General features: G+C 46.7%; 1 protein-coding gene across 1 annotated transcript in view; it reads left to right on the top strand.

Moving 5' to 3' along the window:
* Positions 1–7,828, top strand: part of LOC147437621 (Polynucleotidyl transferase, ribonuclease H-like superfamily protein) — a 37,861-nt gene extending 30,033 nt beyond the window's left edge. The window contains exons 5-8 of the mRNA XM_086485976.1: positions 2,982–3,119; positions 3,196–3,283; positions 3,371–3,494; positions 6,466–7,828. Coding sequence (XP_086342102.1) covers positions 2,982–3,119; positions 3,196–3,283; positions 3,371–3,494; positions 6,466–7,813 — 1,698 coding nt within the window. The 3' untranslated portion in view covers positions 7,814–7,828. The remainder of the gene's footprint in view (positions 1–2,981; positions 3,120–3,195; positions 3,284–3,370; positions 3,495–6,465) is intronic.
* Positions 7,829–27,011: the final 19,183 nt, after the last annotated feature.

Raw genomic sequence — 27,011 nt, 5'->3', positions numbered from 1 at the left:
GTCAACTCCTCTCTCTCTGTAGTCAAGTTCAATGGTTTTGCAGTTTTGTTCGTGTGTTGCTATTAATTTCTCGCTTGGAGTGTCCAAGCCTATAACAAGATGTCATGTGCACATGGCTATGTGCCACATGGGCATGCCACTACTTCTTCTTTAGAGCCAGTGCCTACGCATTGTTTTATCGGCAATTTTGTGAGCGTGCTCGTAGGACTTGCATGTAGGGACGAGTCCATTATAATAGGTTTTGTCAGTTTGGAATCTTCTCTATTTAAATGGTTTGTATAAGGTGTGTGACAAGTGTGCAGTTCGGTGGGCTTCCGACAACACTGCCAAGGAGAATAGGATGTTCTTGAAATCATTGCGCCCTCTAATTTACTTTATCTCTCAGGCTTGTAGAGATGTCCTCTGCCGCCCCATTTTCTGCCATCTGCAATTCTCAGCCATTCTCTTGCTGGCAAATCTGAGTTTTGCAGCCAGCATTCATCCATATATCATATCACACTCCTGTGCAAAACAGCCCTATCGCCCTTTTGCTGGCCATGAGCAGCCCACATTGAAATGGATCAGGTCTCTTCATCAAATCAGCCTGGAGCTGCTTCATTCGAAGAGTTTCCATGGCAGTAATCTCCCCAGTGATTGGAGTCACATCATGCATTGAACCTGTCGTGCATTCCTTTAATGCAATGGAAAGCAACTACTATTGTAGAAATGGAATCTGAGTATGTAGATATAGGCAGTATCCATACATCTCTCCATTTGGGTAAGGGATCATCGGTAACGCAAAACAACCACACTAACGCAGAGGAACAAGGGTTGAGATTGTGTGATTGCTAGATCTTGTCTATTCTCTTCCGATGTATCTGAAAATTTTCTCCATTATAGTGTGTTATCTTATGCAGCAAGCTGTATCTACCACACATTATGAGGATAAATTGGGGTCTCAGTGCATAGACTGGAGAATGAGTTTAGGAGGGAAGGAAGCTCACCACACAAGTCAATTCTGCAGATTATGCCAGCAGGAGAGAGTCAGAGGAACGTTCATTTATAGATGATGGGCATGTAATGAAGTAGCGCAGCAAGCCTACCCTGCAAGTCACATTTGCAGGTTATACCAGCAGAGAGAGATCCCTTCGTTTATGATGATCTGCATGTCATGAAGTTAGGGAAAAATAGTGTCCTCTTAACGAAAGGATTTATCCAAGCAGAAGAGTGATAGAGTGCGTAGACCAAGGATGTCTAGGAAGGACACTCCTGAAGGAGTGTAGAACATGCGACGGGTTGTGCTCTTTGAAGCTGGACTCCCCTCATCGGTCTTCTTTGGCAGCTAAATTTGGGTAGTTATAGGAGGCAACCCTAGGAATGCCTCACAGGTTAAGTCTGTGCCATACTCTCTCTCTTGCAAACCATCACTTTTGGGTTGTTCTAGCCTAGGTTTGCTTTTTCCAACCCTGGCTAGCTCTTATCACCTCTGGTGCTTCTGAGAGATTGTGCCATTAAGGGAAGGCGAAGGGGCACCATGTGAGTATGGTGGAAGAGCCAACCGCAAGTGGTTCTAAATGATTCTTAGTGCTTTAGTGCTTCTAAGTGCATCATGATTCTTAACAATGTTATAGATTGCCTTAAAGTTATTTATAATGCTTGATAGTGTTTCTAAATGTCTCTTTTGTTTCATAGAGATAGACTTCTATATGTGGTCTTGGGAAGCTCATTCGTACATAAGCATTTCCCTCAGGTGTTTTGAGGGTTCAAAGCCATAATTCATATGCAAGTTGAAGGACCACAACACTTGATGTTGTAAATACCATGTGCATCTTGTATACTTCAAGGAGGCCCTCAATCAATTGTGCCATGTAGCCTTGTTTGCAGTCCCCATGATGAAACTTACTATGGATGGGCTACAACAGCTGAATGCAAGGTGGCTCAGAGCCATTAGGGTTTGAGCTGGCATAGAAAACATTATTGACTTGAAAGATAAGAGTAATGCCATTAGAGCTAGATACCAGGAGAGAAGGCAGAAGGTTTGACACTTCTCATTAGCAACTGTGGAGATTGCAGCCATCCCTTTGCCACTGGTGTATTTTATCCTGCATTTGGAGATCGGGAAAGTCTGGCTTTTTTGCTTATCCTTGAGATGCTAAGGACTCTTTATCTTTTTATCCATGATATACAGAGACGTGGACATCTTGTACATTGTTCCATCCCACAGGTCCATTTGGCCTCCAATAAATGACAATATGGACTCTTTTCTTTGTCCGTATCTCTGGTGTCATCTTTTTCGCTTTTGAATGCGCATTTATGATAAAAATGCTCTGTTCTTTATAAATTTATTTTGGTGGTTGACATGTTTCCTTATGCCTAAAACCAGGCAAAAGCAAAACAGATTCCATCATGCTTCATATTTAAGGAGTTCAATAGAGAGCATCAATAGGATGCCATTCCATTAAGGACGGGTTGAGTTTGCCATGCAAGTTTTATTGACCCCCTAAGTGTGAAGGCCCTTCACGGGATTTTTTCTGCCAATGTTGGGGCAGAAGGCAAACAGACAGTGAAATGTGGTCATTGCTGAACCCAATGACTCTTTTCAGAACCACTGTCTTTGGAGTGATACGGGCTTTACTTGCACTGAAAGTGTAAAGCTGTGAATTGAGGGGCAAAGATAGTTGATCTTCTGTTTATGCTGTGTTGTTCACTTTTCCTCTTGAGGCGTTAATTTGTTTCATCCTTCAAAAGCACTTTTACATGTGAAATCAGTACTCATCTTCGTATGGTGGGGACCTTGCCTTTACGTTCATGATCACACAATATTAAAATGAATTGCGGCCCATGTTGACATTTGATATGGAAGCATCTTTCTGCCGTGCTCCACATTCCTCGCCTTGAAGCAAGCTTAGCTTCACATTAAAGCCCTTTATGGTCTAGAAAGGTTATTTTATTGTCATATGATGAGTTCAGATTATGTTAACATCAAACGTTTCTTAATTCAGGTGTTTGTGGACACTGTTGGTGATGCTGAGAAATATGAGGCAGAACTCACAAAGAGGTTCCCTGGAGTCACATTCAAAGTTTCCAAGAAGGCAGACAGTCTCTTTCCAATTGTTAGTGCAGCAAGTATTGTCGCCAAGGTGGTTAATGATTCAATGCATGCACATGATGCTCATTTAGATGAGTTTTGAATAGACCCATTTTAATTTGTCACAGGTAACAAGAGATAAGGCATTGAAGGACTGGATCATTGAAGAGACGGGTTCAGAGGTATCTAGGGAGTTTGGTTCGGGCTATCCGGGAGGTATTTCTTCATTGCGACTATGGCTTTGCAACCATAATGTGTTATCTTCTTTATGATCATTTCTGATCTTGCTTTGTGTTTTTATAGATCCTGTAACAAAAGAATGGATGCAAAAGCATCGAAATAACATCTTTGGGTTTCCGACACTGGTTCGGTTTAGCTGGGAAACATGCAAATCCATCATTGCCAAGGATGGAATTGAAGTTCACTGGTAAGGAGATTTATTACGAGTCATGGTATTCATATCTTGCAATAGCAAAAAAATCCGCGTGCAAATAACCAAATAAAGGAAAGAATTAAGTTGCAATGGCTTATGTATCGCTATCTATATTATTGAAGCCAAATATACGTAAGTACAATCTCGGATAAACATAGTATCTCCATCAGTGGGTGTCTCGAGAGTGAGAGACCACTGAGCCTGCATGCTTTGCTCCTTCAATGGTGGCGATGATGGTTCGTATCTGCTGATGGTGAGGATGCTGTAAGTGTGGTCCTTGTGGTTGTGGGCATCTCGCTTTAGAGATGGCAATGGCCTTATCCAATGTCCCTTCTCTAGAGAGGTGTTTACCATGTCCTCTCACCGCCACCCATCCCTGGTGCCACTTGCAGGTATCAGGTATCTAGAGATACTTACTGCCACGCATCTATACGACGAACGCTAAGTGTCTCTCACTCCGGGTGCAGACAGAGGGTTTGACAGTCGGAAAGTCTATACTGGCATATCCCTTGTGGTTTTGCTCTGTGGTGAATGATGAAATAGAAGGGTTTAAGGGTAGGTTGGAATGTATGCAAGCTGTGGTATTCATCAGCACCGAGAGTATTTGCTCCTCGCCGTGGTTTAGCTCTGTGGTGAATGCTGAAACAGAAGGGTTTAAGAGTAGAGTAAAATGTATGAAAGCTGTGGTATTCATCAGCACTGTCCTCTCCGTGCTCTTCAGTCTTAATAGTTGCCCATCACTAAAGCCATGTAACTGAAACCAAGATGCCATCTCTGCATACCAACATGATCTATCTCCCTGCAATGCCAGCTGTCACGAAGATTCTAGTGCTAATCGAGCATATCTGTCTCTAGGGAGAGCCCAAGTGCTATGCATAAATGAAACTGATCGAGTGAGTGCCTCCACTACCAATGGAGGAGCAGCGAGCTCCGTCCTAACAATGTCATGTGGTACTGAGGCCTTGGCCCTAATCATCTGAAAAATCATAGACACCAAGGGCTTCTCCATACATCTCCATCCATCAGTACTGCCAGCTTTGCTATGGTGATCAACTGAGGGGCCCCATATCTCCACTCCGTACAGCATGGCCGAAGTGACCAAAGTGTCAAAGAGCCAAAGCTTTGTCCGAGGTTCGTGGAACTGAACCTGCGAACATATCCTCTCAAGTCTCCCCAATGCTGCATCGGCTCTGGTCACGCACGTATCTGCTGAACGCCTCAGGGAAAATACTGGACCACTAAAAACCGCCCCAAGATAAGTGTATGTATTTGCATACTCCACAGTCTCTCGACCATATGTAAAAGTCGCGGCGGACCTCCTTACCCACTGTGCCGTGGTGTTAAACACAATTACCTTGGTCTTACCAAGGTTCAAAGACAATCCACTGTCCCGTGCAAATCCATGCAATGCATCCAAATGACACTGCATCCCCTCTGGAGAATCGGAGATCAGCACAATATCATCAGCATATAATAGCAACGGAATCCATGTCCCTGCAAGCTGGGCACCTCTATCACCCTCTGTATGTACATAATCTGAAAACTCATCTACATATATCCCAAAGAGAGTCGGAGATAGGGGACAACCCTGCTTCACCCCAATGGTGGAGTGAACCATGTCGGACATGCCCTGAGTAGTGCGTACCTGTCCTACCACTGTGCTGTATAAAGCTAAGATCCCCCAGATTAGCTCTGTGGGCACCCCCATGTCCTGCAATCTGCGTATGAGTCTGGCTCGTGGCACTGTATCAAAGGCTTTGCGGAAATCCACAAAGCTATAATATATCCTCCTGCCATGGTGTCTATCCTCCTCAATAATGGCTCTGAGTGTCAAAATCTGGTCAAGAGTGGAGAAACCTCTCCCGAACCTTGCCTGTCCTGTTGCCCGTATGCCCTCTCTCTCTGCCCATCCACTCAACTCATGCTCAAGAATTGATGCATGTAGCCTAGCCAGAGTGTGACCAACCATGATGGTTTGGTAATTCCCAAGAAGCATAGGATCTCCCGACTTGAAGATAGGCACGATAGTGGACATACTCCAAGTCTTAGGGAAACCCTCATACATGGCTCTATCAAACATCATAGCAAGAGGCTCTGCAAGCATATATCTGGCATGGATAAAGCGCTCTGCTACCAGACCATCATGATCTTGTGCTCTTTCTGTCTTCATCTTGTCAATGGCTTTCCTTACCCTCTCAGCAATAAAGAAAGTACATGTTTCTGGGCATGCCTTTGGAGGGTCAGGAAAAGGTGGCTGCCTTGATGCTGTGTAGAGAGATGTAGCATATTTCCCCCATGTCTGTGGAAGTGATGGCTGGCGGTGGAGAGTACTCATTGAAAAGCCTCCATGCTTCACTAGAGTCCTGACTGATAAACAGCTGGTACAAATCACGCTCTAATTGAGATAGGTAAGCCCTCTTCTTTCATCTCACTAGGCGGCGGAAGATAATCATTGACTATCTATGTGTAGTTGTACCCATGAGCACCTCTCGCTGTAATCTGATCCTCATCTCTCTACACTCCTCATCATACCAACTGTTCTGAGGCATGCTCCCAGCTCCCAGATTGTCTGCGTGTAGGTTGGCTGTGGGGATATGCCTCTGAGGTTGCATCATGTAGCGTCTCTGTTAGAATCTGGGTGAGCTCATCTAGTGATCGTCCTGGCTCCTGAGTGCATAGCTGCCTGTATATCTCATTAGTGTACACGTGATCCGTCTCCCTCGTGAAGGTATACCGAGTATGTGTGGAGGCCTCTCCCAATGAAGTTGTGTTGAATTGGAACGATAGAGTGAAAGACAAGATACGAGACAACCTCTCTCAACAATACAGTACATAGGGGGATAGACTTGTCAGATCATTGGCCACTAGTGTGCCACCTACACTCTGTGGAGTCGGGAGTAGCAGCCAAAGCTACTATGCCATCCGTACCCAAATTGGATGCATGTAAGATAGATGTGAATTGTAGGTTGTTCCTCGATGACAATCGATGGAACACTCTGTTGCACCTCGAGCATGAGAACAGGCGTGCGACCCAACAATGCTATGACAAGTTTGTTTCCGTTGCTACATCAATAGCCAAGGAGGTTGGAGCTCTTGCCACGAAGCCCCCGTCAAGGCCAAGGTCAGGTTGTCGACTCGAACCTCGGACTCGAAGACTCATTAATGCGCGCCGGAAAGCTTGGAATAAGGTGAGGAACAAAGCTGCGAACACTAGGGCTGGCCGGCAAGCGGTTAGGGAGTACAAGGCAATAGCACTTCGTGCGAAGGCCGTTGTCCGTGACAGTAACAAAAGATCCTTCGAGCGCTTCGTGGGAAAAGGGAATGAGCTCCTGAGGGAGAGTCAAATGAAGAAATTCTTTACCCACCTCAAGAAAATAGTTGGGAAGGGGCAAGGAACTATTGCCAATCAACCTTCGAACGCAAATAGGGAGTTAGTAACGGAACCAGAGAGGCAATTACAAGTATGGGAGGGTTACTACTCCAAGGTACTTGCCGATACGGACGGTACCAACAAGAATCCGCTTGCTTGGTATGACAAACACGTGCGCATCTGGCCTGGTATGCCTGAGATATGTGACCTGTTGAACTGGTATGAAGTACGGGAGGCCTGTCGACGATTGAAGAGGCACAAGGCAACGGGTGGCGATGGTTTACCACCCGAATTCTTTAAGCTGCTTGTGAAGGATAAGGGGCTTAGATCGGATCCGCGTAAACCACGATCGGAGATGGGCAAGGCATACTTGTACATGATTGATGGTATTTATGACACCGGAGACATCCCGGCCGGCGCTAGCGACGCAGTGATTGTGTCAATCCCCAAGAAGGGCGATTTGACCAACACTGATAACTATCGCGGGATCACGTTAATCTCTATTGCCATAAAAATCCTCACTACGGTCGTGATTAGGCGGATCACTAATATACTTGAAAAGAGGAACTTCTTCAGTCCCGGCCAAGCACGATTCCATACTAATGAGGAATGCATAGGGCAAGTTGCATGTCTGAAGGAGATCGTGAAACTCCGTCATAAGGATGGGAAACCAACCTATGTGGCCTACATTGATTTCAAGAAGGCGTACGACACAGTACAGCACGAGGCGTTGTTCCTAAAGCTCGTTGCGGCTGGCCTGCAAGGTCGAGCACTTAGATTTTTCCAAGCGCTCTACAGGTCCACCTCTGTTAAAGTCCGACACATGGAGCAACTGTCGGATCCGATTCCGGTGCAGCGGGGAGTCCGCCAAGGATGCCCGGGATCGCCCTGTCTATTCAATATATACATTAACGATATTTTAGATGCAGATGGGGAAACATGAGGCCTGGAAGTACCTAACCTCCTCAAGAGAATTAAAGGATCCTTTTTGCTGACGACCTGGTTCTACTTGTTGACTCTCCTGAAAGCCTACAAACGAGCCTTGACAAGGTAAGTGAATGGGCAAAGACCTGGGGCATGACCTTTGGAATTGATAAATGCATGGTCACGGTGTTCCACGGAGACCTGCAGGATCTCTATATGAGAATCTTTATTCTGGGTGGTGAGATGGTTGCAGTAGGTGAAATGTACAAGTACCTTGGCATCTATGTAGACTCGACCTTCTCCATTGAAAGCATCGTCAAGGAGCGAGAGAACAAGGGGAGGAAAAGCCTATTTGCATGTCAACACCTACTGGCAAACCGAGCCATCTCGTATGCGAATGTTACTCGGAAAGGGAGCAAGGTCAACCTCTATAGGGACGGCAACTCTCCATCACGAGTTTAACATACCACCCGTACCTGCCTTTTGTGGGGGACAACGAGCAAGGGCTTTTGACAAGTACAACTCGGTTTCATCTACTTGGATAGGCTCCTTGGTAAACAAGAAGCCTAAGAACCAACCGTTCAAGATGTGGACTTGGACGACAAGAACCCAGAATTGGATGAATAAGTATATCCCAGCGACTGACTTTAGCTCATTTCGCTACCACGCATGGGACAAGTGGCACGAGAGGCATTCGTGCCTTGCGTTGGAGCCCTATAAGGCGTCTGGCTTTGAACAAACTCGTGGCTACCTGCTGCAGCTCAATAGGAGCACTATAGTGAATAGGAAGGAGGAGAGAATGCTGGCTCTCGTGAGAGTAGGTGGGCTCAAACTGGCGGATAGTTATATGCGCAGACACAGCATTTGCACGCTGTGCTCCCAGTTAGAGGATCGTTCGCTTTCGCATTTGTTGACGACTGTTCCGCGGTTGATGAATCTAAGGGGTGCTGGCTAAACCGATTCAACTCCACCTTCAACGATAGTGACCCTTCGTTGGACCCTGAAGAAATGACCGTTATCCTCCTTGGTGGGGAGGCTCGCGGGAAGCGGATGCCCTTCTGGGTACGTCGTGATCCGCACTCGAGGGACGGAACCGCTGGGCACGTGCCTGTGGCGAAGTTCCTCGATGAAGTTGTACCCCGGTACTTGGGTGCTCTGCATAGGCGGATGGGGAGATAACGCTCCCCTTCCTATGCTGTTATTTTGAATCCGATCCCTTCCGAGGGAAATGACGTAATTCTCCCCAAGCGAAGCCAGATGAGCTACAAGAGCGCCCAAGTGCCATTCCCCCCCGGAGGGGTCAACTTCACCTAAAAGGGGTTGGGAGGTGCAAAAGGGAGACACCACCAACCTTAGTGGACGCCACCTGTGAGTCGATGCCCTTCCAAGTGGGTATGGCATTTCCTAGGGGAAAACCGTCCGGTTACAAAGGCAGTTTAGTGAGGTGAGCGATAAGTTACTTGGAGGAGGCAACTCCAAAGGGAAGACCGAAGCAAGTCACGCAGTACCTGGGCCTCTGAACAGAGGTACTTGGTCGCTGTCACACCCAAATCAAGTTGGCGAAATGGGTCTCTCAAGGGAATAGTCATGGCCCTAAGAGTGTGGATAATTTTGGCCTCTCATAGTCCATAGGAAACTAGTGACAAAAGCGTCTGCCTTAGGATTCTGGGTGCATAGTCCTGGTCGTTCTTCTTGTGCACTTTTCTGGTGTATGAGGAGAGCTTCCGGGCGTGCCCTACCCGACTCCTAAAACAAAACAAAACAAAACAAAAAAACAAGATAGCATGATCGACTGCTATCCCAACCGGCCTAGTTTCCACCACGAAATCCTGAAAGGAAGGAATGAGTCCTAGCCATAACATAATCCACTGTACTAGTGCCATGTCGCTGTGGAAAGCATGCAAAACCACCAGTTGCAGGGAATCTCTGTAAGCCATTCAAAATGGCCAATCCATGTGCAATCCCCATATCAATCAGTATCTGCCATACTCAGTGTGCTCCTCATCTTGTGATAATCTAGACAGGCCCATTTCTGTAATATCGAGCTCGCGCATCAACTCCTTTGAGGTATCATAGAATACTATCTGGTGATGGGCAGTCCTAGCATTGAAATCCCCCAACATAATAATTTCGCCATCTCTGGAAAACTCCCATATATTATCATCTAAAATAGAGAAGGGGGATTGTCCTCTAGTTGATGCATAAACTGACGTAATGGGAGGGAAATAGCAAATAGCGATGTAGAGATATCTGCCTGTCTTTGCCTTCAGTCTCACCCACATGTACCTAGCATGTTCATCCCTACGAGCTATATGTTACAGAGACTGAAGCTCCTCCCTGAATAAGACTGCCACTCCTCCTGAACCTCGTCCTCTGTGCTCTGATTGAGTCTCCTGTCTACAAGTTCTCTCCCATCTGTATCCGCTCACATGGGGCATGGACTGCCACGGGGCCTGATGCGTCTCAGGGTAGAAAATGATGTCTCTCCCTGTGAAACTATCCTCAAAGGCCCCTACATCAAGGCGCAAAGATCCATTACAATTCCATGTAGCCACTTTGAGTGTGGTCCCATAGGTCTCGCACTGTCATGCGGGATGCTTCTCCAGAATAACCACTCGTCCATCCCTGTAGAAGGCCACTTTCCCCTTCTTTCGAGCTGTCATTATCTCGGGCATAACTTCTTTCTTATGAGCAAGCTGTGTGAGTGTGAGGTCATCTCCAAGGAATATGCCCGTTTTCTTTAGTATAGGACGCTTCTTCATGAAGTCGTTCTTTGCCTCCATGGATGGGAAGCGCATGATTAGAGCTCTTTCTTTTGAAGTCTCCCCATTTCCTTGTGTCTTCTTCCCTACCCTCCATGCCTTTGTATGAGTAGCCTCACTACCCATCATGCGGAGAAGTTCTTTGGCTTCCGTTTCCAAATCATCTCGGTCTTTTAGACGGTTTATTCGTATGTGCAAAGCTCTAGTCTTCCTTCGTTGCTCTTCTTCTAAAGTCATTAGATGTGGTTTCTTTCCCTTTCCCTTTCTTAGCGACTTCTATCCATTTCTCGGCCTCATCCGCCTTCTTCTGTGTCTTCGTGATTACATCCACCCACGAGGATGTCTTTGCCCCATTCTGTTTCTCTTCCTCTTTGATCATCCGTACTTGTTCCTTGACCTTGATTTCCTCTATCACCGAGGGCTGGAATTCACCTTCCTCTAGTCCATTGCTTGCTCTATCAACAAGTTCTCGCTTGAGGGTTGAGACCTCTTCTTTGAGTGCTTGTGAATCCACCTTAAGTGCTTGTATCTCTACGTGTAGGTCCTCTTTCTCCTTCTTCCATTGCGTGTCTTCGTTGAGGAACATTTGAAGAAGGTTTGCCTTCTCCTTCCACCATCCTTCCATCTCTGCTTTCCACTCCTTCATCTCCCTTTCCACTTGTGTTATCTGCTTGTTTGTAAGCATGAAGGTTGCCTTCGTACGGGACTTGCAGACTGGTGAAGCGCTCATGACCTCCATCATAACGGCCCCTGTTTTCTATTCCTACAAGCCTTAAATCTACGGGAGTCCCCCTTCCTTTGCTTTTACCGTGAGGGCGTGCTGCACAGTCGCTGGTCTGCTGCTGATTGACGCACCCTATTTGAACCTGGTGGTGAGAGCTGCTTTGTTGTAGTTCAGGCTGTTGTTCCAACGCACATTAACTTCTTGCAAAGGACTGAACTCAGCCTGCAACGTAAACCTGCCAGCATGCAAACCTGCTCCCAAGCGCCGTGCAAACCTGCCCTCTGTTCACTGGCGGGCACCACTTGCTGCAGATTGTGAGCGTGACCTGCTGGTCCCTTTGGCACTGTAGGCTCACCGCAGAGCTGCAGCTGCTGCTCATCTGCGCCATCTAGGCCTACTCACGCTACAGAGAGAGGGTGCACCTGTGCGCGACCTGTGTTTCTAGCCCTGCTTCCCCTGTGTACCTGCTCCCCTTGCGTTTCCAGCCCTGCGCGACTTGCTCCCCTTGCGTTTCTGCCCACCTGCGCGCTCAGCAGCCAGCCATTTTTCTCCTGCAGGCTTGCTCGCGCTAAGACAGAGAGAGCTGCACGCTCAACAGCTCGCCATTTTCCTCTTGCAGACCTGCTCGCGCTATATATATATATATATATATATATATATATATATATAGAGAGAGAGAGAGAGAGAGAGAGAGAGAGAGAGAGAGAGAGAGAGAGAGAGAGAGAGAGAGAGAGAGAGAGAGGGGGGGGGGGGGGGGGGGGGTTTGCTGTACCTTGCTGCCCCACGGGCCCTGCACGCTGCTCTCCATTGCAGGTCGTCACCTCCACAGCGCGCAACTCATCCCCAACAGCAGCAGCAGGTCGTCACCTCCACAGCGTGCAACTCGTCACCTCAGCAGCAGCAGGTCGTCCCCTCCATAGGCCTGCTCGCGCTAAGACAGAGAGTTGCACGCTCAGCAGCCCGCCATTTTCCTCTTGCAGACCTGCTTGCGCGTGCGCGAGAGAGAGAGAAATGAAATGAAATGAAATGTTATATTAACGTCTTCAAAAAGGCCAGAATGACCTATGAGACCAAACTGATACAAAAGTGGTGAATCTGTTACAAAGTCTGGGTACCTTAGTACTGAAGTACTAAGTGCAAAAAATGTGAAAGTGTGAAAATAAATGTGAAAAACTAAATACAAAGTATTAAATAAACTTCTTAGGAGCATTCTGGGTGTCTGGCTAGAATGCTTCTTATCCTTTGTTGTAGTCTCCTCCGGTGAAGTGTGCTTCTGCATCTCGAACGTGGTCGTCTCGATTTCCTAAGCTCAATCGCCCTGTCAATGAGGGTGCCTTTGGTATGGATGTGGGTACTCCTTTGTGCTGGCTGTTGGTCTCTTGCTTCTCCTTCCCCTCCTGCTTCTCTCGATCCGAAGAAATCTGTGATCTGCCTCTGAGGCTGTAGTGCTCTTTGTCTTCTCATTAGATTATCCCTGTGCCGATGTATTTCCAGTAGGTACAAGCCTAAGCCTAAGTCTGAGAGAGAGAGAGAGAGAGAGAGAGAGAGAGAGAGAGAGAGAGAGAGAGAGAGAGAGAGAGAGAGAGAGAGAGAGAGAGAGAGAGAGAGAGAGAGAGAGAGAGAGAGAGAGAGAGAGAGAAATGAAATGAAATGTTATATTAACGTCTTCAAAAGGCCAAAATGACCTATGAGACCAATCAGTTACAAAATAGTGAATCTAATACCATGTCTGGGTACAAAAGAACTAGAAAAGAACTAGAAGAGAGAGAGAGAGAGAGAGAGAGAGAGAGAGAGAGAGAGAGAGAGAGAGAGAGATGAAATGTTATATTAACGTCTTCAAAAGGCCAAAATGACCTATGAGACCAATCTTACAAAATGGTGAATCTAATACTGTTTGGATACAAAAGAACTAGATACTATCTGGCGAATCAATCCTCATCTGTACTCTGGATATCGAGAGAGTATGGCTCGAATCCTTTGCTGTAGTCTCCGTCGATGTTGTGTAGCCCCTCCCCTCAATCGTGGCTGTCTATATCTTTGTAGCTCCAGTGCTCGGCCGATGAGAGTGCTGGTAGTGGTCGAATGAGTGTGGGCCGAGCTCTACAATGATGACTGCTCCTCTGGCTGTCCCATATCTAGTGAAAAGAAATCTTTAATCTGTCTCTGGGATTGTCTCTCTCTATCTCTCCCCAGTAAAGTGTCTCTATATCTGTGTAACTCAAGTAGATATAGCCTAAGACAACTCTGATCCTCATAACTCATGACCCTAGAGAAAGGACCGAAGCCCTCTTTGAATAAGCAGTGGAAACCCGTATCTCATAGTACACTGTCAAATGACATATGTAATGTAGCTCTGTCTTTGGCTCTAATTGGCATAAGCGGCATATCCTGCTGTCTGTTGGTATCCCTCTAAATCTACCAGTCTCAATCTCCAGCTGATGTGAGGATGTACGTATCTGACCAATGGCACACCGCAAACCATGAGACATATGTGTGTCCATGTAGCTGGGTCGAATCACAAAGTGAGGTGGAGAAGATGCTCTCTATAGAAAGCCATCTTCGTGCCCAACTCTTGTGGCGGCTCTATCCATGTTCTCCTGGTATCCAACTGGATCAGGTCCTGACGAATGAGTCTAGTAATCTCCACCCATGTAAGAGACATCGAGGGTGCCTGAAGAGAGTACTGGAAAGGGGGCAGCCCGTCCATGGTGAAACCATGCGTCTGAAACCATGATGTCATTTGTGCATTCTAGCATGAAGTGTCCCCCTGAAGAGCTAACTGTCTGGAAGACTCAAGGGCTAGTCTAGCATATCTGTCTCTAGTAGTATCCCACATGCTGTGCACAAAGGAGACTGATCTGGTAAGTGCCTCAATCTCCATAGAGTGGGGTACGGAGGCCTTGGCTTTGAACAGTCGAGGGATCATAGATACCAAGGGCCTCTCCATACGTCTCCAACCATCCTGGCCTACAGAAGGTCCCCATGTCTACACCCCATACAACATATCTGAGGCTACTAAAGTATCAAAGAGCCATAACTTTGTCCGAGGTTCCTGGAACTGAACCTGCGAAAACATCCTCTCCAAGCCTCCTAAGGCCGCAAAAGCTCTAGTTAGTCTAGTCTCTGTTGCTCTCCCCAAAGAAAACCTCGGCCCAGGGAAGACAACCCCAAGGTAAGTGTATGCATCTGTATACTCTACAATCTCTTGACCCTATGTGAAAGTCGGTGTTGATCTCCTGATCCACTGTGGTGTGGTGTTGAACACCATAGCCTTGGTTTTACCAAGGTTTACAGACAATCCACTATCCTCTGCAAATTTGTGTAATACATCCAATTGTTGCTGCATACCCTCTGGTGAGTCAGAGATCAACACAATATCATCAGCATATAACAACAATGGGATCCATGTCCCTGCCAGCTAAGCACCTCTATCACCCTCTTTGTCAATGTAATCAGATGCCTCATCAACATACATACCAAATAGAGTAGGAGACAATGGGCAACCCTGTTTCACCCGAATGGTGGAGTGAACTAAACCAGATATCCCCTCCGAAGTGCGTACATGTCCCATCCCTGATCTGTATAGAGCCATAATCCCCCATCTCTTGCAATCTGTGCATCAATCGAGCTGTCGGTACCATGTCAAATGCTTTGCGGAAATCCACAAAGCTACAATAAATCCGTCACCCATGTGACCTGCCCTCCTCAATGATGGCTCTGAGTGTCAGAATATGATCAAGAGTGGAGAAACTGTAACAGACTTGGACACTCCAAGTCAAGAATCAACCGCGACAACACCAAATAACCACTTCAAGCAATTCATAGATCACAATAGATTTGCACTGGCCCGGCGGAGTTCCGTGCCTAGAGATATTTGCCCCAAAGACTGGTGCCCCTTTCGGTATTTCTTTTTGTATTAATCAGTTCAAAAGAGTGGTTCGGGTTTCACTCTTAGACTCTGCGTCCAGATGCTCTGAGAAGTGAATGCCCAAACCACTTATTTAAAGTTACAAGGGATGCGTCCCCAAAGAGTTGGTCTAACTGTAAGGCTTTGGCCTCTCAACCTATGGGTTGTGGGTTCAAATCCCCCATTGGGTCACACTCTAGAGGGACACCTTGTGCTCACCTGGTGTTCACGTTGCTAGGGCTCTTGCCCTTGGACACTCGAGTGCATCCTCCTCTTGGGGTGGGTCACCCGAGGAGGAGGTTCCTAGCTGGTTGCTACGAGTTCTCTCCGTCGTTCCCAGCATGTGGTGCATCAATTAGGTGGCCATGGTGATGCCTACGCGTGGCTCTTGCCCGATGGTACGCGGCCCTTGCCCGACCATGTAACATGGCTAATATTTGGAAGGGATAAGCACCTCCCCCTGTGGGCCCTATGGTGTGTCGAAAAAAAAAGAAGTTACAAGGGATGCCCAAAAGCAGAGCCCCAAAAGCTTCTAAATGAAAAGCTAAAAACTTCTCTCTCTCAAACCCTCTATAGGGCTTTTTAAAATAAAGCAATGGAACTCTCTTTATCTCTCTAGCTCAAATTGCGTAGGAGAAAAAACATTCATGGCTGTCGTATTTCACGCCGCAAAAAGCAGAAATGACCGTACAGTGCCATGTCATCATGTGCCCGCAATCTCTGGAAATCTGTATGTGTTGCCACGTGGCATGAGCGCCAGCAGTTAGGGTTAGGGTTTCTGAAAATTAGGGGTTTTGGCAGATTTCAGGGTTTGCAGGAATTAGGGTTTTTGCTGTCCGTAGCCACGTCATCACTTTGTGACATACCCCCCTCTTGAAAGCATTGTAATCGACCGAGATTACGCCAAATCGACAGTCACATCACACGACATCACTAGACATCACAGGACATCACATGACATTCAACATTCATTCGGATCTTAGAGCATGATTTATCGACAATGTAGCTAGCAATCACATCTAGGTCCAATCGGGAGCTCATCGATGTCCGATTGACTAACCCCTATTGCAACCATGTCTATTCGAGATCAATTAGACCAAAATGCTGCAGTCATTTCGTTTATCAGTTCTTGCACTTAAGAGAAGTCAAGAACAAATCAGTATAATAATCAGGAATTCCATTTTATTAAAGTCATACAGCAGAATGCTGTCAGATTTCAATATCCTTGAAGCTCAAAGAGACATCAGTGACTCTAGTATCTAAATCAAGGCATCTGTTGACAAAGGAGCGGAGCGACTCCCCTCTTGTGCATCCCACTGCACCAGATCTTCGGCCAAGCTGAATTCTGGGTTTCATTTGGAGTAGACTATGCTAAACCAAAAGCATCGAGGTAAAGTTTCACAATCTGAGGAGTATCTGCTAGGTCCTCCTCCTCCATCCACTTCTCATCCAATGCAGGATAGCTCTTGAACTTAACCAAGAACCGCCTTCGGACTTTACCTTACCGCCTTCGGACTTTACCTTAATTCTTCGTATCCTTATGTGCCAAGATCTGTTCAGGAACAAGGATCTCCTCGTTTTCTTCCACTTCGGGTAACTCATCAGGCTCCCCATCATCAGGCACATCACCTTTAAAAGGTTTCAAGAGACTCACATGGAATGCATTGTGAATTCTCCAAGTATTTGGCAGTTTCAATCGGAAGGAGACATCATTTATCTTTTCAATGATCTGGAAAGGTCCGTAGTATCGCATACTAAGCTTTGGAAAAAGCCTCTCCTTTCCCTTTTTCTTTCGTGGGCGTGCCTTCTCAAAACGTAAGAGCACCCAATCATCCTCCTTCAATTTCATGTCGCGATGATGGCAATCCGCTGCCTTTTTCTGTCGTTCTTGAGACTTCTGCAAAGTCTCGCGAACCTTGGCAAAAGCCGTATCCAAATCTCGCGTATATTCATCCGCTTCAAAGATCTTATCTTTCGTGCTTAGGAAGGGTGGAACCTTCGCAGCACCTTCAACGATCTCAAATGGCTCCTTCCCCGTCGAAGAGTGTATCGTGTTATTGTAGGCAAATTCCACCAAAGGTGAGTACTTTTCCCATTGAGTCTTTTGATCAGAGATATAAGACTTCAATAAATCTAGAACCATTGAATTTGCAATCTCAGATTGCCCATCAGTTTGCGGGTCGAACGATGACGAGAACTGCAACCGCATGCCAATGTTCTCCCAAATTGCCTTCCAAAACAAACTCGTGAATCTGGGGCCTCTGTCGGAGACAATCGTCTCAGGCATGCCATGTAATCTGAAGATCTGGGCCACAAACAGTCTCGCTAAGTGATCAGGCTTGACTGTTTTCTTCATTGGAATGAAATGAGCCTGTTTGCTAAATCTGTCAATAACAGTCCAGATACCATCGTGACCACTCTGTGTTCTCGGGAGATCAAAAATGAAATCCATCACAATACTTTCCCAGGGGCGGGTGGGTATGGGTAAAGGTTGTAACAATCCTTGTGCCTTATGCCTGTCAAAATTGACCTTCTGGCATACTAGGCAACTGCGCACAAACTCTTCCACATCCTTTTTGAGTCTCGGCCAAAAGAAGTATCTCTCTACCCCCTTCATGGTGGTAGCAATGCCGCGGTGACCCTTAAAAGGTGGACAGTGGCATTCAGTCATAACCTTTTCCCTCAACGGCTGTGTAACGCACAACATAGTCTTTTTCATCAAGTAGCCTTCCCGAAGGGAGTATCCAGCTACTGTCTCCCCATCCCGTATCCGTGTGAAAATATCTGCAAAATCTGTATTTGTGGCATACTGATCGACCATATCCTCGAAGCTCCTATGATATATCGCGGAAATAGCCAGAACCAACGGCTTCCTAGACAAAGCATCTGCCACCACATTCTTCTGTCCCTGAACATGGACAATCTGGAAGTGGAACTGTGACAAGATGTTCGCCCACCGCATCTGCTTTTCTGAAAGCTGCTTCTGTGACAAGAAGTAGCGCAAACTCTGATGGTCTGTAAAGACAGTAAAATCCGCTCCGAGTAGGTAATGCCGCCACTGAGTAAGAGCATGGATAACCGCCAAAAGCTCTTTCTCATATATCTGTGCTATCATCTCTGGCCTAGAGAACAATCGGCTCTCGTAAGCAATGACATGGCCTTCTTGCATCAAGACCGCACCCAGACTACGACCACAAGCATCACAATATACTTCAAATAACTTCTGCAAGTCCGGCAAAGTCAAAACTGGTCCCGTAGTCAATTTCTCTTTCAAGGTCCGAAAGGCAGTCACCTCTGTGGATCCCCACGAGAAAGGGACTCCTTTCTGTGTCAAGATATGCAAAGGGGAAGCACCTCTGCAAACTTTCGTATGAACTGCGTGTAGTACGAGCACAGTCCTAAGAAGCTTCTAACTTCATGGACATTCTTCAAATCGGGGGCCAATCACGGATAGTCTCTATCTTGGCCGGGTCCATTTGCACTCTAGTTGCTGAGACAATGTGTCCCAAAAAGTGTATCTTTGGTAGGAAAAATTCACTTTTCTTTGCATTAATCACTAACTTGTGATCTCGTAATGCCTGAAAGACCTGAAGCAGATGATCTCTGTGTTCTACCTCATTCTTGGAGAAAACAATGATGTCGTCAAAGAAAGTGCCAACAAATAGTCTGTACTCTCGAAAAATCCTGTCCATCATCCGGTTAAATGTCGCAGGAGCATTGGTTAAGCCAAAAGGCATCACCAAAAACTCAAATAACCCAAAAGTAGTCCGAAAGGCTGTCTTGTAGACGTCTCCCGGCGCAATTCGGACTATAACAGACTTGGACACTCCAAGTCAACAATCAACCGTGACAGCACCAAATAACCACTTCAAACAATTCACAGATCACAATAGATTTGCACTGGCCCGGCGGAGTTCCGTGCCTAGAGATATTGGCCCCAAAGACTGGCGCCCCTTTCGGTATTTCTTTTTGTAGTAATCAGTTCAAGAGAGTAGTTCGTGTTTCACTCTCAGACTCTGCGTCCAGATGCTCTGAGAAGTGAATTCCCAAACCACTTATTTAAAGTTACAAGGGATGCGCAAAAGCAGAGCCCCAAAAGCTTCTAAATCAAAAGCTAAAAACTTCTTTCTCTCAAACCCTCTATAGGGCTTTTTAAAATAAAGCAATGGAGCTCTCTCCATCTCTATAGCTCAAATTGCGTAGGAGAAAAAACATTCATGGCTGTCGTATTTCACGCTGCAAAAAGCGGACATGACCGTACAGTGCCACGTCATCATGTGCCTGCAATCTCCGGAAATCTGTGCCTGCTGCCACGTGGCATGAGCGCTAGCAGTTAGGGTTAGGGTTTCTGGAAATTAGGGTTTTTGGCAGATTTAGGGTTTGCCACGGATCATCATGCGCTGTGCTATCTTCTGAATAAAGCCCAAGTTGCAGGAAGAGTCTGGAGGTGGCTATTGATATTCTAGGAATTTGATTTCGACGTAGTTCTCCGTCCAGGCAAGCGGCACGTCATGGCCGACCACCTCTCTCGCATACACACATGTGAGCCAGATACTGGGGTTGATGATGACTTTCTGGATAGTCATCTCTTGAAGGTCGACATGACCCCGGAATTGTATGGAGATGTGTTACATCTGCTCTCTACTGGCCTATATCCTGAGAATGCTTCTCCCTTGCAAAATAGAAGATTCTTGCTGAAGTCTAGACTCTTCTCTTTGATTGGCGGACAACTCTACAAATTTGGACCAGATGGTGTGCTACGTAGGTGCGTCTGTCAGGAGGACGTGGCAATTGCTAACCTTAGTTGTTGGTTTTTTTCCAATGATTTTTGTTTTATTTTTGAGACCCTCTTTTTGAAGTTGCAAATGGTCGGACATTGTATGGCCAATGTGAACGGTAGTTTCACCCGCAAACGGGAAGTTTGTCGGCTCAGTGCAAGGTCATGTAGGTCTCCCCGTCGCACTTAGCAAGTTGGTGGATACGAGGAAGTGAACTCAATAAAGGCATAATGTCAAGGTGGGGTCACCAAAGGAAAGTACCCGACAGCTTGACTAGATTGCAGTTTTGGATGCGGTCCTAGTGGGCATTGATGGTCAGATGACCAATGGGAGTCCAACGGAAGCATCCCCTAAAATTTAGGGAACTGCTATTTTGGGCCATGAAATCTGTTCGTATCATTAGCTTCAGAATGACAAGGGGAACATTTTATTACTCTGCTGCAAAGTTAATTGATGCACCAGTTAAGAGATTTTTAAGCGGGAAGCCCAATGCGGGGAAATTGCATGCATGAGTGCCAAGTGGCACTTTTCGGCCAATTTATCAAGTCTGGGAGAACAGAACTGGTAACTGACTTTTTTGGAGCAGTTTTGGAGGCTGATAACTCTGATTTTTAGCCATTTCTCTCCATTTTTGAGCTTCCTATGACTTTACCTAGGACCAAGGAGCTCATTTTCAGCATTGGAAGGCATCAGATGCGTGTTTACAGGGCTGTCTTGCTGCGTTTTCAGCGATACACAGGTTTTGGCAGCCATGGAAATCTTCCCCTTTTGCATCTATTTGTTCACAAATGCATTACAGGTCAAGCGCAGAAGAGGGGGCGTTCGATTTATGTTGGGGGGATGCTTCATTGAGAACTTGTCAGAGGTTGACAGCTATGGAGTGCTTTCTTTCCCTCTCATGTATAGTGTGGTGCTAGGAGTGATGCCCTACACACTACACACTGTTCTCTCTCTCCCTTACGTGCAGTTATGTGATGCCTCACAAGCGGGCTCTTCATTTGACTGATGTACAGCTGTGTAGGTTCATGCTTTTGTGTTGAGGCAAGAGCCTCCTTGAGTAGGAACAGGGGTAGCTAACTGCTACTCCAAAGCAGGCACCGGTGAGGGTCATAACCTCACTGTACAGGTGCGTTTTCAATGCTGTGTATGCGCTGTAAATTGACTTTTTTTCAGCCATACGGATGCCAGAACCATTGGAAATAGTGCCCCACTGGCAAAGGACAGTTAGGGGACTGTTTGCGGATGAAACAATGGCAAAAACCAGTAAATACAGCGTGCTGAATTGATTGTTTTTGGGCAGGAATCAGAGGGTTTATGCCAGTGGAAGAGAGTTTTTGTAAGGTGCAGCGGAATGAATGTTGTATTTTCTCAAGATTAGTGATCTTTATTGCTCAAGGTTCCTTTTAGTTCTTAAGGAAAGAGAAAGCTTTCCATCTTATGGAGAGTGCTATGATCACGAACAAAGTGAGTGGATATTGTGCGTGCAAGTGAATGAGACTGAGAGAAGGAGAGAGAAGAGATACGACACCGAGAGGTTGTAAAACCCTCCTCCGAAGGCCCCACTCTCGTCAGCGAGAGTGGTTTACTTGATTGCACAAATGCGTACAATGCAAATGCAATGGACTGATGCAAACGGGAACTATGTTGGTGAAGACGATGAAGATTTTAGGGCTGAAATAGATGCTTCTTTATTTGCTGTCCGCAAAGGGGCAAAAGCTGAAAACCTGTGCCACTTTCGGGGCTGACTTGACTGGTTTTCCTCTGCTGTATATGGCTGAAATTGACTGCTTTGTCGGCTGAAATTCTGAGGGAAAAACGCTGTGAAAAAACCTACTCCTTTAGGCTGCGTTTTTGGTGTTGACAACTTGGCTGAAAACGCTGCCACAGCAGGAGGTCTCAGGCTGAAAAACGCTGTCCCAGCAAGTCATATAATGCTGAAAAAGCTGTCCCAATGATGATCCAAAAAGGCTGGATGTTCTGTCCTGCTAGCGTTAGTAATGGGCTGAGGTTGCTGATGTTGGTGCTAGGGAAACGCTAGGAGCATGAGGATGATGGCGATGGTGGTTGGGGGTGGATACACCAGGTATGCAAGAAGCAAAAACGTTGATGGCTGCGGGTGGAAGGGGCCTCACCAAGTCGGCTTGGAGAGGGTCTTGCTGAGAGAGGGAGGGAACACCTGTTGCTTGGTAGCCTGCTGTGCGCCTTGGCTCATCTGCCAATTTGTGCTAACTTGGGTTTGCTTATAAATTAACTTACCCAATGTGCCCTACTGAGTATCCAACAAAAGTCACTTAATAAATAAGTGAAAACTGTCAAAAATAGGGAAAAATGAGATAAAGTCATTTGAAAAATCCCCAAACTGACTCTGATTGAATCTGATGAAAATGCTTATGCTTATGCAAGGTGCAACCAGAGGATATGCATCTACACTGAGTGACTGGGCATGCACGGTCTACGAATAGACTCACAAAAGTGCCAGATCACTTCTAATCTAACTTGACTGGACTTGACGGAAACCCTCCTATGGTGTAGCTTGTCCACGGACACATAGGGTTGGGATGTGTCACGTGACAGTTTCAATAGGGGAATTGGTTTCGTGCAAGTTTTGGGGTTATGTTGTCGAAATTTGGCCAAAACAAGTGGTATCTAGTGGGATACAGGTAAAGGATTCCCAGGACTCTACTTTGTAATTTACCCTCTCAAAAGTATAGAGAAATACCGAAAGGGGCACCGATTTTGGGGCCTGCAGGTTGTCGGCGTCTGCTCGGAACATTCTAGCTTTTGAGACGTGTGTGCATAAGTGTTAATTCTCGTCTCGGGTAGCCTATCGCCCCACGGGCCGGTTTCAGTCTCCCCTCATGAAGTGGACCACATTCTGGAAGATGTACACAGTGGTCCTACAGGTGGCCATTACCCTGGTCACATTACGGCGCAAAAAATCTTACAGATAGGCTTGTGGTGGCCCTATCTATTCAGAGATGCTATTGCTCATGTCAAGATTTGTGATGTCTGTCAACGATGTGCGCCCAAGTCTAGCAAGCAATCCAATCGCCCTCTGCAGGTATCTATGGCGAAGCAATGGTGCTTGGACTTTGTTGGTCCAATGGCTCCACCTGCTCAACCCGGCAATTATAAGTATCTCCTAGTAGCGACGGGTTATGCAACAAAGTGGGCCGAGGTAGTGGCTACCATCGACTGTATAGCAGCCACTGTCGCAAAATTTTTGTATGAAAATATTTTTGGAAGGTTTGGATGCCCTCTGGAAATCACCAGTGATCGAGGTAGTCATTTCGTTAACGACCTGATCTCCACACTCCTCACGAACTACAAGATTTTTCATCGCAAATCTTGTTCTTACTATCCCAGAGCAAATGGGCAAGCCGAGAGCACTAACAAAGTGCTAATCACACTTCTCAGGAAAGCTTGTCACCTGCATCCAACTTCTACGGCTCAAGCTATCCTCGGCACAGTCTGGGCTTATCGCACCTCCTTCAAAGCAACCACTAACCACACCCCATTCCAGCTAGCATTCGGTCTAGAAGCACTTGCACCATACGAGTTTAACTCAGGCTCAGCAAGAGTGGGAAGCGTTTGCGTCACAGTGGGGATTGCATCCAAATCTCTTTCGTCTCTCTCGAAGAAAGCAGGATGTTAGCTTCGCATGCTCTGCAAGCCGAGCAACTTCGTCGCAACGCGTGGCATGATCGCCATCTCAAAAAGCGAAAATAACGCAAGGGATACTGGTGCTGCTCTATCAAGCTAAATATCTGAAAAAAGCTAAGAAGTTGGTCCTAGCTTGCAAGGCCATTCATGGTACAAGAGATTTTGCCACAGGGGGCTGTCCCGTTAGTCACTTTGGAAGGTGTTTCCTTGCTGCTGGTAAATGGATCCAGAATCAAGTGCTATCACTCGCCTTGACTCTTTAGAAATCTGGTGATGTTATCCCTCCCACCGACAACCATATGACTGTCCCCTCCTTAGCTCTCTCCAGCTTCCATTTTGCTCTTATCTCATTGATATAATTTGGTTTTTGGTATCCTACTATGATCCAGCTTGTTCTTTTTAATTATTTGAATTCACTCATAGATTGGATTGTCATCCTCCTGTTTCTGTCTCTGTGTCTCTATCTATATCTCTATGTATCTCTATCTCTGTGTCTCTGTCTCTATTGCCTCACTCACACACGGAGACAGACACCCCTAGCCTACTCAAGAAGAGGAGAGAGCTCAGAGCAGTGACTTGTTGGCCCTTCTTCGATTCATCCTTCTTCCAGGCCACACTCCTACACTACACTCTACTACTGGCTCTATTCTGCGGCCATCCCCCTGTGCCCCCTTTCCCTTCGTCCTTCTCCTCCTCCTCCTCCTAGCTAGGTTGAGGCTCCTCATGAGGTAGATAGCAGGTGCCACCCTTTCCCTCATAACCTTTTGATCCGATTCACAACTGAACTCCCCCTCTCGGGATTCGCTCTCTCCTCTCCCCCTTAAAAGAGATAGACTTGCCAGCAGGTGCTAAACCCCTCCTCCCTACCTACCCCTCCCTCCTACCCACCCCTCGCCCCCCACTAACCAGCCCTCGCCCCTAGTCCCTCCCCCTCGCCCCTTATCTACCCCTTGCCCCCCCTCACCAGCCCTCCCCCCTGCCCGCCCCTATCTGCCTCTGGCCCTCGTCCCCTATACCCAGCCCTCGGCCTCACCCTCGCCCCTATCTACTCTCGCCCCTCCCTTCGGCCCCTACCCACCTTCGCCTCTCCCCTCTTGTCCTATCCAACCATCACCCCTCGACCAAACCTTAAACGAGTCTACCTGCACATTACTCTACATCCTCGGCCTTGCTCGCAAGGCTTGGCACGATCAACTCGGCTCTCTCCACCTCTCTGCACACAATCCGTCCATACTGCGCTGCGTACTCGCTATCGAAATTCACCTGCTCTTAGTCAGATTTTCAAGATACCAGCTTTCAGCTTTCAGTAGCACAGAAATCGGGATTATGCTGTATACAGAATTGCGATTGCTGCATGGGGCATACAGTGATGTACTAATGTATGTATGATCCTGGGGATGTTTTTTATGTATGCTCTTGTGGGCCTAACAACATCTAGTGTGCAGTGAGCTCACTGCTATAAGCTTTTGGGGTTTTGAAAAAATACTGCTACAGTGTTTGCAGATAGTCGTCAATCAGGTGGCTATGGCAGGAGGCAAAAAACCGTCGCTGAGGAAAAGGCCTCAATCACATAGGCAGGCCAATTATGAAACTGAAGTGGAATCAGATCCTAGTAGCCATGGGGTCACGGATATGACGTCCAATGCTCCATCTGACGAAAGTTACAAGGTCTCGGCATCAAATGCATATTCCAGCTCAGGCTCAAACAGTGGTAGCTCAAGTGCATAGGAGAAGGATCCAAAAGGGAAAAGGAAAGTAATGAGTCACCTGATTAGTCATAAAATTGCCAGGCCTAATAAAACAAAACACATAACAAAATTTTCCCTGAATTTTCACATGCAGCAGTCCAAGCCATCTCTTACAGATGTTCTCTCACATGACCAATTGGACAACTTGGGTGTAACATCGCTAGCTGAAGCTGTCCTTCCTGATGACATACCTATCAGCATGATTCCTGAAAAGCTGAAATTTTTTCCCAAAGTCAGAGGACTCACTTCGACACCGGCGCGTCTAGGACATGCAATGGGGATGACCAACTTTCCCTCCTTGCAGCCGAGTACTAGGAAATATTCAAAGCTCTCTAAAGCTGCTACCATACAGGCATGCAAGGCATTGTTCGAACCAGATCATCCGAATCTGTAGCATCACAAAGCTCTCTTAGTAGTTTTCAGATATTATTTTTTAGTGAGGGATGCTCAAGGACCGAAGGGGAAATGCGAAGTACCTACCACATTCCCACAATGTGATGGTCTTTACTGTTTAATCAAGAATATACCTTGTGGGTTTCATCAGGTCCTCTTTACATCATTGCAGACCAGGGTGAAAAGGTTTAGAGCACAAGTGCAGTCACCTCAATCTAGCTTCCAATGTTTTGCCGCGCCACTATTGGCTTGGGTGATAAACATCCACATCAACCCTCTTGAATTGGATGAGGATGCAGTCTTGCCATCGCAAGCAAAAAGAAAGTCTCTTGGCACAGATGATCAAAAGAGGAAACAAAAGAAAAGAGTCAAAGTGGTAAAAAATACGGCAGAGACACTACGACCTCTGCCATTTTCAGAGAGCCAGACTCGGGCGACGCATCCTCCACAACTTCCTTCTTCTACCTCCGTCCTCGTCTCTACAGTGCTAGAGGCTGTCGAGAGCTCCGCTGTTCTTGGTACGCCCAATCCTGTTACTGAGGTGGTCTCTCTCCTAGGTACCTCTCTCTACGTCTATACTCTTGCCACTGTTACCACACCATTCTCACCACTTGTGGTACCCTCGTCATTCTCTCCGATCTCCAGCTCACCCACTGAACCTGCTACCACTGTCACCCCGACATCCACTATAGTGCCTCTTGGGCACCCTACTCCTACTATCACCTGGGCAAGATTCAGTACGGTCTGTGAGTTACAAGGGTTTGTCCCTCTCTCTCAGCCTTGGTCCTTAAATGCATCACTGAATTCGTTTGGTGATTTCCCGACGTTACCCTCGGGTGGCGTGACTAACAAGGGAACATGGACTGACTAACATGGCATGAAAAGACTTTTTACTCCCTCGAGGGGGAAACTTGCTTCCATTCCTCGTTGACATGCCACGATATGGCATGGAAGCGCTTTTCCCTTTGTCGGCAAGTCCGCAAGGTAATTTGTCTATGACTCGTTTGTGTGCACGCGAAGCAAAGGCAGTTCCTTGCTGGCTTGCCGGCTCTAGCCCAAAAAAGTAAAAAGTAAAAAGTAAAAAAGTAAATCCTACTGTCACCCCGACATCCATTGTAGTGCCTCTTGGGCACTCTACACCTACAGGTTCTACTGTTGCTTCTTCCAGTGGAACAGACTCTTATCTCGTTGTTCAGAATCTCTGAAGAGAACCTGTAGGAGTCAAGAATTGCTATTGCAATG

Source organism: Adiantum capillus-veneris, chromosome 17 (assembly GCF_014529385.1).
Source record: "Adiantum capillus-veneris isolate H3 chromosome 17, ASM1452938v2, whole genome shotgun sequence".
NCBI lineage: Eukaryota > Viridiplantae > Streptophyta > Polypodiopsida > Polypodiales > Pteridaceae > Adiantum > Adiantum capillus-veneris.
Note: the sequence above shows the minus strand (reverse complement) of the source record. Positions and strands in the feature narration are given on the sequence as shown.